The sequence below is a fragment of the Musca domestica genome, unplaced genomic scaffold (assembly GCF_030504385.1).
Source record: "Musca domestica strain aabys unplaced genomic scaffold, Musca_domestica.polishedcontigs.V.1.1 379, whole genome shotgun sequence".
Classification (NCBI taxonomy): Eukaryota; Metazoa; Arthropoda; class Insecta; order Diptera; family Muscidae; genus Musca; species Musca domestica.
In genome coordinates, this window is record NW_026712323.1 from 21,800 (window position 1) to 32,418 (window position 10,619).

General features: G+C 38.3%; 1 protein-coding gene across 1 annotated transcript; it reads left to right on the forward strand.

Annotated features, from left to right (window-relative positions):
- The first annotated feature begins 5,353 nt into the window (after positions 1-5,353).
- On the forward strand, positions 5,354-9,904 carry LOC131804045 (uncharacterized). Its single transcript, XM_059126299.1, has 3 exons — positions 5,354-5,578; positions 7,628-9,073; positions 9,142-9,904. The coding sequence occupies exons 1-3, from the start codon at positions 5,354-5,356 to the stop codon at positions 9,199-9,201; spliced, it is 1,731 nt and encodes a 576-aa protein (XP_058982282.1). The 3' UTR covers positions 9,202-9,904.
- The last annotated feature ends 715 nt before the right edge of the window (positions 9,905-10,619 follow it).

Genomic DNA, 10,619 nt, shown 5'->3' on the forward strand with positions numbered 1-10,619 from the left:
TGTGAACTGATATTTTATTCATGATTGTTTGTAAAACAATTAAATTGCCTTTTTTTTACAGAATGTATGGGTTTGATGTTTTCTGGTCGTAAACCAATGAGCGAGTAATCTTACGGAAGTAAAAGAAAAAAAACTAAACTGTTGCAAAGCGGGGCTAAAAAACTACTCGTCACGTTTTGTTACTACATTTGTCTCTTTCCCGATGTAAACAAAGATGTGTAAATGAGTAGTGGACATAACGTAACGAAGGGATTAAAGGAGCAGTGGGGAAATTTTAAATTAATTCAAACGACTTCTTTTTGGTTTAAAGATAACTTGTCTGTTCGTCTGTCTGTTGAAATCACGATACAGCCCACATTATTTGACGTAGAGCGTCAAAATTTCGCAGAATAATATTTATTGTGTCTAGGATGGTTGGTATTGAAAATGAGATATATCGGTCCAAATTTTTGTATAGTCCCCATATAACGGTACATCCCGATATTCAGTATTTGGTGATTTTTGCCACACTTTTTCACGTATTTTTCTGAAAATTGGTATTTTTTTACCATAATGGGTTCTAGCTCCGCATGTATAGGTCCCACGAAACTTTGCATGTATAAGTCCACGCTTTGGTATAGCTCCCATATAACGGTACCTTCCGATATTCGGTATTTTAATGATCACGTTCTGTCGTGGAGAGAATTCCATCATCTCAACCGATTTTATCTGTCCAGATTTTCTGCATAACTATTTAGCTGTCACAATTACGGAGCCTAACCAACCTAAAGGATCGTACAGTTTGGCAATAGAGGAGAAAGTTTCTCGTTTTGTATAGTAGGCTTTTGTGGGGGAGCAACTACCGGCCTCATATGGTCCAAGTCTAAGTACTTATTGACCACTTGGTCGTAGGTTGTCTTGATTTGTGGCTTTAGAGGAAGTGATGCCTCATTTCGAAGAAATTGTCGTAAACAATTATTTCGGGGAAATCGTAAGTCTGTCTGTCCAACTAACTTTGCCTTGAGGGGAAGGCTGACCACGTACCTTCCCTCTGAATACCGACGTGTGGTACATTTATAATTTGCGGCACAAAACTAGTCGGAGGGCGAAAAAATTAGATCTTTAGGAACTTCCTCCAGTTCCCAAAAACAAAGAAGAACCTTGTTAAGGTTTTCTTCGTCAGATAGACTGACCCTGACGAAAAAGATATCCGGGGGAATAGAACCAGTAATTATTCAACCGAAGACCGTATTTTGCTATTAGGGAGCCTAATATATTAGTGTGAATACCCTGTAGCAGAATCTTCGAAAAAAAGATTGAATAAGGATCAGCCAAACGTAGATTTGGCAAACGAGAAACGAAGTCGCTATTGACAGAAAAGGAAGGCTGATTGCCAGAAATGAAAGGTAAAATCAGGGCAGCAGTCTCCATTAAAAGCGAAGCATCCAATGGAGAACTAATACAAATTGAACACAACTTGCGCGACGTCTGATTAATATCAGAAATGGTCGCAACAGTTGTAGTGGAGGCAATACCTAGCATATGCTGTAAGCGATCTGCAAAAAAATAAGTTTCTGAAGCAGGGTCGTTTAATGCTCTGGCAGGTACTTGGCACATTGGTGAACGATGTTCAACATTGCCGCGCCTAATAGGAGATTTCGACTTTGAGCGGTATGAGATACTTGTCAATTAGAAGAGCTTGAAGTTATGCCTGAAGAGGTGGAGGGTTGATTGGACAAAGCTACGTTCCTGACTTCAGAAGTTGTTGCAGTCGAAGACGCGGAAATATCTCTAAGTAATAGAGTGTGATGTCTTTTATTACATTTACCACAATTTTATGAACTACTGCAGTGGTTGATTAAATGTATAGGTGACAATTTAAACAACAATTATGTGGCCTAATTGTGTTAATTCTTTCCGGAAATGAAAGTTTTGGAAATTTTTGGCATGCTCTGATATGGTGCATTTGTCGTGGACATAGAATGATGTTCTATTGAAGGGTGCTCGGGAAGGCCTAGATGACGAAGGTGTATTACGAGGCGTAAAATTAGTTTATCCCTTGTGGCAGCATTCGTGAAATATGAATTAACTTTTTAACTACTGTGAGGTTGTTGTCAATACCTCTAATGTCACGAAAACTGGTAAAAGTTTGGATGCGTTTTGTAAGAAGCTTATAAAAATTTTCCAAGGAAGACAAGGCGGACTTATGTTTAATACTTTGTTCCCAAAGTGTGACACTATTTTTGGGGAGCCTTTGAAGACATATGAACACTCGAATAGGATCCCAGCTTTCATTTGGCTCATCATAATTTAACATGGCCGAAATGTTCCCATTCATATCAATTTGCAATTTGTTTAAACCTAAACTTGCCTCACTGTCTTATACTGGCAGGTCAAATAAAAGCTTAAGTTGGTGGTTCACCAAAATACGTGGATTGTCGGAACGAGATATAGTCCCATTACCTACACTAGCCTGAGGAGACGATGTCACAATTTATGACCGAAGTTCATCTCATTTTATGTTGATGGAAGCTAAAACTTTTAGATATCATCTAAATACGACATCGGTCTTCTTCTGCAAAATAATTAAAACACTTGTTGAAAACGATTTTCACCTTTTCCCATAACGTTCTGACCTCAGCTCTCTGTAATTCTAAAATATAAACATCGAGCTCGTCGCCCCTTGGGAACTGAAGTTGGCATCAAATGTAACCAAAGCATCAGTAGCTCGGATCAACAATTCTAAAGCTGTGAGTGGCATTTTATTTCAAATAAATGAACGCAATTCAGAAAAATGTTAGAAAAATGTCTGTTTACGTCAAAACGTAAACAATTTTCATTTCCTTAAACTGTATCTTAAATATGAATAGCACCATTGTTATTGTACTATCCATTAGAACTGTTATCGAAGTTAAGATAATTATTCTATGTTTTTCCTTTTCCCATTTTCATATTTTCTTTTTATCGGCCTTCTCTAATGGCCATATTGGGAGTCTAATTTCCGCGTCTTATTGAATTCTGTTCTAATTCGACTTCTGAAGCTGTTAGTCAAATCCAGTGAAATCCTAATAAATATAATTCTTAGCTAAGAAAGTTAAAAGCTTTTGTTTCATTTATATTGGATTTGAGTTCTAATACTCTTCTACGTTTCTGCTAGTTATAACGTTCAAGATAAAAACTGGTCTTGGATTTTGTTTGGGCTCCAGAGAGTAAATTGTCTACATCCACAGCTTTCCCAGGCAATTCAGCCGTTTGCCTGAACATTTTGGTCCACGTCGAACCGGATCGACAAGCTGCTCTCCAGAGATTTCAGCTGCAGAAGCTTTTGATTCCTGTAGGTACGTTTCTCTTCTAATAATTTCGTCTTTTCAGTACTAAACAAGAAGTCGAAAGATCCACATAAATTTATATAAATTACCGTGTCGTGTTTTCACACATAACCTGAACAAAAATTATAAACTTAAAGTAATTATATATCTGGAAATTCCTGGCTAACTCCCCAAATATCTAGGAAGAGAGGATCGACAACATAGGAATTGCTGATTTATCAAGAGGAAATTCCTTACCTGTGCCAACTGCCTTAAGACAACAAGTGGATTGTGAGTAAGTTCAATTAATAAAAAAAAAAATATATATATATATATATATATATATATATATCCTGTGTGTGGAAAAACAGCCGTGAGTGAGACTACACAAAACAATTCTCTGTGGGAAATTCTTAAAAAATTAAATAAATTCGTTTAAAGGAAAAGAAGAATTCCAAAAATAATAAAAAGGGGCAAAATTCGTTTAACATATGTGTGAACATAAGTGGTACATTTGCTCCTTAGTGTAACAGATTCGACGCTGTTAAATTAAAAAACGTGTTCTGTAGAACTCTGTTAATAACAGAGTCATAACATTTATCTGCAATAGCCTCACTGTTCACTATTTGTTTATGGGAACATCTCTCTGTTGTACCAGATACATTTCAGGTTTACCCTGAAAACACATTAGAAGCTCTTTCTCCAATATCATCCAGGCACTCATAACACACATGGAAGCGAGCAACCTCCATGCATGATCTCTTCCATATTGTTGTTCACTCGCCTTGCTTGATCCATTCCATTCTCTTTTCAGCTTCATATTTATTCCTATGATTCTAGTACGCATGTCCATTGAGTACATGCTCTTACGTATGGATGCTGAGATCCAAGCTTGCCTTGTTCTCTTATGTTATTTTTCAGCTTACCTTCGACTTCTGTGGTCCGAGTGAGCATAGGCTACTCTTATGCATGTATGTGGTGAGCAGAGCTTGCACACTTCTCTTAACTCAGTTTCAGCATCACTCTCTTCTTTTCTATTGTTCGAATGCGCATGTCCACTGAGAATGCGCTTCTCTCGTGCATGCTGAAACTAAAGCTCAACTCAGCGTTCTCTTCCTCAGCCACATACATCCTATTGCAACCAATGTTTACATTCTCTGCTTTGAGTGCGCATGTCCAATGAGAATGCGCTAGTCAATTGTGGGTGAGATTACAGCTCAATCGTGTTGTTGTATCATTGCCGTGTAACTACTATTGCAGAGTTTGTGTTCTCCTGCTCAATCAGTTGTTACATTTGTTTCTTTTCTCTATTTATTTTTTTACGTGTCATTCTCGCTGTTTGAGAGTGCGACACATACCAACGGAGGATTGATTGCTCAGAGCGGAGCATATCATTCCAAATTCTTCCAATTATTCCAATTCTTCCAAATTCTTTCCACTTACATTGAGTTCAATGAACTCTTGAACGATCAGCTGTTCTTCTACTTTGGCAAAGTTGGATTTTTCTTCGTGATGTGTCTGAAGCACATTTAGAAGTATTTAGATACAAATAGTAATATCTGGATACCAACGCACAGTGGTACCAAATATAACTTTTCTACAATCAAAAAAAAAATATTAAACAAAAAATATATATACTTGCCGCTATTTCCACTTTTACTTGAAAATTCAACCAATTAAATGTAATTAATGAGAATTAATTAATTGAAATTACTGGAGAAAAATATTATTCTACTGAAACTAAAATAAAAAAAAAATTAAAAAAAAAAAAAATTAAAAAAAAAAAATAATAAAAATAAAAAGAAAATAATTAAAACTAATAACAATCAAATACTTTAATTAAATTTTAAAGATATAAATTAATTATTTAATTAGCATTCGAAATCAGTAATAACTACGTCATTTGTATACCTGTGCTACTTTTTCTTCCACATTATATTCAAATCTCAAACCTACGAACAGGTACCGATTCCGGTGGCTAAAGGTTACTGTTCCGAAATCTTGAAAGTTTTTTTATTCATTATATATAATCCGCTTTAGTCTATTTATTTTTCTCGTTTGTAGTCATGTCACTCGACAAATTTATTCGCCTAGCTGACAGCTTGGTAGAATTTGAAGCGGCACTTATTGCCAATGAGTTTCCTTTAACAACGCGTTGTTTGTTGGAAACCCACACTGAAGAGGTGAAATCCACATGGTCACATCTTAAGCAAGCTTATGAGCAATGTTTGGCGGATTTGGAAAATGAAGAAGAAGATGAAGAGGTGTCCGATGATAGAGAAACCAATGAGGTAGCGACAGTGAAGGATAAATATAAGAAATCCTACTCAACTTACTGTCGTTGTATCTCAAAGCTCAATGAAGCTCTGGAACCTCTCTCTCCTTCCTCTTCTAGTCCAAGTTTACGGTCCAGTAACGCTTTTAACTTGCCTCCAATTGAGTTATCCACATTTCATGGAGACTACAAATCCTGGCCAAGCTTTCGTGACATGTTTACGGCCATTTGCATACGCAATTCCAAATTAAGCCCAGTAGAAAAATTGTTCTACCTAAGTCAGAAGACCAAAGGTGAAGCACACGACATTGTTAGGAAAAGTCCTTTGACGAATTCCGGATTCACCTTAGCGTGGAACAATCTATGTTCCAGGTTTGAGAACAAACGAGTGCTGGTTAATGGCCAACTAAAGAATTTATTTTCACTTGTCAATATTCATACAGAAACTGCAATATCCATCAAGAAGCTTCAAAGAGATATCAATTCTTGTATATCCACTCTAAAGCTTTATGATGTTGACGTTGAAAGCTGGAATCCGATTTTCGTGTTCATTTGTTCCAACTGTCTTCCAGATTCTACTTTAACTTTATGGGAACAAACACTCTCGGATAAAACCAGCATTCCAAAATGGTCTGAATTGGATATATTTCTTACCAACCGGTATAGAACATTGGAGGCTGTCTCTGAAATGAGAAGTTCTTCTGATTCCAAGTCCAAAGGGGATAAGTCCAAACCTTTAAATACAAAGAATCAGAAGGACAGGCTTCAGACATACCAAACCAACGTCAACAAAACTAAATGTCGATTGTGTTCCAATGAATTCCACATAATAAGGAAATGTCCTCGGTTCCTAGCATTTAATTACGCACAGAGATTGGCGGAAATAAAGGCCAGCAATCTCTGTCTAAATTGTTTTTCCAGCTCCCATGCTGTCAAAAATTGTAAAAGCAAAAATTCTTGCTTCAAATGTCAAAAACGACATAATACTCTCCTCCATAAGGATGCTGAGCAACAAAATATACCCATTAGTACTTCTCCTTCAGCTTCCAATACACCACTTCAAACGCCTAGGACATTTGCATTCCAAGCTTCTCCAAATTCCTCCATACAGTCCACTAACTCTTCAACCGATGTTATTCAAAATTGTTTCGCGGTTAATTCAAACGGCGTTTTGCTTGGTACCGCTGTAGTAAAAGTTATTCATGCAGGTGTTGGTTATATAGCGAGGGCCCTCATAGATTCAGGTTCAGAAGGTACCTTTATATCTCAAAACCTTGCCAATGCCCTCAGGTTACCTTCCAAACCTACATCCGCTATCATATCAGGCCTTAATAACACGGTTTCAGCTGCTGTTCAAAAAGAATGTCGCTTTATCCTGGGCTCCTATGCGGATAAAGCTTTCGAGATCGATGTTTCAGCCTTAATTGTGCCTCATCTTTCTAATAACCTTCCAACCTGCACAATAGGGTCTGATATTCTCTATTCGCTACCAAAGTTAGACTTAGCTGACCCGTATTTTTACCGAAGCTCCAAGATTGATATCCTAATTGGCGCAGATTTACTTCCTTCTGTCATGTTATCTGGGTGCCAGCGAGCGATTTGCGGATCCTTATTCGCCCAGGAGACCGTATTCGGATGGATCCTCACTGGCCCCATTCCAACCAAAGCTCCAAAGTCCTTCTCTACATGTGTATCGTACTTCTGCGAAATTGCTTTAGAAAAAAGTCTTCTGAAATTTTGGGAGGTGGAGAATATTCCACAACAGCGTGTAATGTCCAAAGCAGATAGACAATGTGAAGAAATTTATCAGAGAACGACAACTAGAGATGGGAATGGAAGGTATACTGTTTCGCTTCCGTTTAAAGACGAATATTCCGATTCACTAACCTTAGGTCAGTCGAGAAAAGGTGCGATGGCCCAATATATTCGGAATGAAAGTCGTCTGCTAAAAAATCCAGAATTGAAAAGAGAATATGATCTTAATATTGAAGAGTACGTCAAACTAGGACATATGATTCCTGTTCTACCTCCTACAATCTCAGAATTTCCCGATCATTACTATTAGCCGCATCATGCTGTTGTGAAGCCAGATAGTTCTACCACTAAAGTCCGTGTGGTTTTCAATGCTTCTTACGCAACATCGAATGGTACAAGTCTAAATGACGTTTTGTATACTGGTCCAGCCTTACAGAACGACTTGACTATTCTCATCCTTAAGTGGCGTTTTTATCGCTATGTTTTCAGTGGTGATATAGAGAAAATGTATCGCCAAATCCTTGTGTCTCCTTCTCACACCCACTTTCAGAGAATCCTGTTCCGCCAGAATCCAACTGAACCAATAAAGGATTACGAGTTGAAAACTGTAACCTTTGGTGTTAACTGTGCACCGTATCTTGCGATACGTACGATGATTCAACTAGCCAATGACGTCCATGATTCATATCCATTAGCTAGTCATGTTTTGAAGAATTGCATGTATGTGGATGATGCCCTTGCAGGGGCACATGACATACACACAGCAATTTCAACCGTACGTGAATTAATCCTATCTCTGAAGTCCGCAGGATTCAACATGCGAAAATGGACCTCCAATTCAACAACAATTCTCTCGGACTTGTCACCCGATGATCTTCTTAATGATGGCTTTTTAGACTTTAACGCACATTGTGCAGCTAAAATGTTAGGCATTCGTTGGAATGCGTATTCTGATCAGTTTTATTTCTCCTCCATTGCATTTTCTCCCCATACTTATACCAAACGAGAGGTTCTTTCCCAAATATCAAAACTATTTGATCCTGCTGGCTGGATTTCGCCGGTCATTGTATTAGCCAAGATAATTATGCAAAAAATATGGCTAGATAAAGTGGGTTGGGATGAAGAGATATCACCAGAATCAATTGACTTATGGAAAGCATTTCAGTCTTCATTTTCTTCCATCAATGAGATTCGTGTTCCACGTTGGTTTAACTTTGTCCCAGACCATGAAATTGAATTCCACGGGTTTTCGGATGCATCAGAAAGGGCTTATGCCGCAGTACTATACATTCGAATTGTTTCTCCAACTACTGTGTACACCCACTTAGTGGCTTCCAAAACGAAAGTAGCACCGATTAAGTCCCTATCTATTCCTAGACTGGAATTATGTGCAGCTACTCTCCTTGCTGAGCTAATTGACAATTTAGTGCCTCAATTCGACGTTCACCGTCACTCATTACATTGCTGGACGGACTCCACCATTGTGATTTCATGGTTAGCAAAACAACCATGTCATTGGAATACTTTTGTAGCAAATCGAATTTCTAAAATCATCCAAACTGTCGATCCACCAAAATGGCACCACGTCAGTTCAGAGGACAACCCCGCCGATCTCGCGAGTAGAGGTGTCTATCCACAGGATCTAATCCAAAATGATCTTTGGTGGAGAGGTCCTGCATGGTTATCTGAATTTGACACTCCTTGGGAAAATTACTCTAATCAAGATGTCCAACCAACTGAATTAGAGAAGAAGTCGGTAAAGACACATTTTGCATATTTCGAAAACTTCCACGATTACTTAACGAATTTTTCTTCCTACCCAAGAGCTCTAAGGATTATGGCGTATGTATATCGTTTTATAAATGGTACTCATCCACGATATAAGACCAATAATAGACGTTATGGTAACGTCATAGAAGCTCAAGAAATCATCCATGTTCGCTCAAAGCTGATATCCATATACCAAAGGCTATTTTACCCAAATGAGTACATGGCGCTGAGTATCCAAAGACCGATTCCTTCTTCTAGTAAACTATTGAGTTTGAATCCCTTCTTAGATTCCGAAGGTCTAATGCGAATTTGCGGTCGACTTGAAGTATGTCCAGAGTTATCCTACAACGAGAGACATCCTATAATTGTTCCATACAACTGTCAATATTCCAAACTATTAGTCCAATATATCCATTTGATAAGTCTACACGGGGGCAATCAACTTGTCCTCCGATTGGTCCGTACACAATACTGGATACCAAAGGTTCAAAATCTTATAAAATCCATTATACGAAATTGCAAGATCTGTGTCATATATAAGAAAAGATGCCAAAAGCAGTTGATGGCTGCATTGCCTCCAGAAAGATGTGAAATATCCCGACCATTCACACATACCGGTTTGGATTTTGCAGGACCTTTTGATATCAAGAGCTATACTGGAAGATATTGTCGGATTACCAAAGGATATGTGTGTGTGTTTGTCTGTTTTTCCACAAAGGCAATTCACCTTGAAGCAACATCCGACTTATCCACATCCAATTTTCTGGCAGCTTTTAACCGTTTTGTTTCCCGTCGTGGCTGTCCACTCCATTTGCACTCTGACAACTGAACTACGTTTGTCGGAGCTTCCAAGAGGATCGCAAAAGATTTTATCGATACCTCGAATCAAGCTCTAATGTCTAATTACGCCCACCAAAATTTGACATGGCATTTCATACCTCCCGGAGCTCCTCATATGGGTGGACTCTGGGAAGCCGGCGTAAAAAGTTTCAAACAACATTTCCGCAAAGTTGCTGGCAATACAAAATACACATACGAAGAATTTCAAACCTTACTGACTAAAATTGAGGCGTGTCTAAACTCTAGACCAATATCCCCATCTTCTCAAAGCCCATCAGATTTCACCGCATTGACTCCTGGACACTTTTTAATCGGTTCTCCTATACTATCTCCCTTAGAACCAGAAATTTCCCAGTCATCCATTTCTATTCAAAATCGCTGGCAACGACTCCGATCAATGTATCAACATTTTTGTAGCAGATGGAAGACTGAATATCTGAAGGAACTTCATAAAAGGACTAAATGGAAAAGTCCAGAACGCGATGTCGAAGAAAATATGCTGGTGGTTATTCAGGAAGAAAATCTCCCTCCGACCTGTTGGCGTTTGGGCAGAGTGATTCGTGTCTATCATGGCAATGATCAGAAAGTGCGCGTTGCTGACATTCTCACTCAGAAGGGAAGAATCACCCGGCCAATTACAAAGCTGGTCATCTTACCAGATAACCAGTCTTAGACTTTATCCTCATACAAAG

Excerpts from the sequence above, each read along its gene's own strand:
- LOC131804045 (XM_059126299.1), top strand. The coding sequence starts at position 5,354 with ATGTCACTCGACAAATTTATTCGCCTAGCTGACAGCTTGGTAGAATTT. Across the intron at positions 5,579-7,627 it reads ATGATAGAGAAACCAATGAG|CCGCATCATGCTGTTGTGAA; the intron begins GTAGCGACAGTG and ends CATTACTATTAG. Across the intron at positions 9,074-9,141 it reads CTGAATTAGAGAAGAAGTCG|AGCTCTAAGGATTATGGCGT; the intron begins GTAAAGACACAT and ends TTCCTACCCAAG.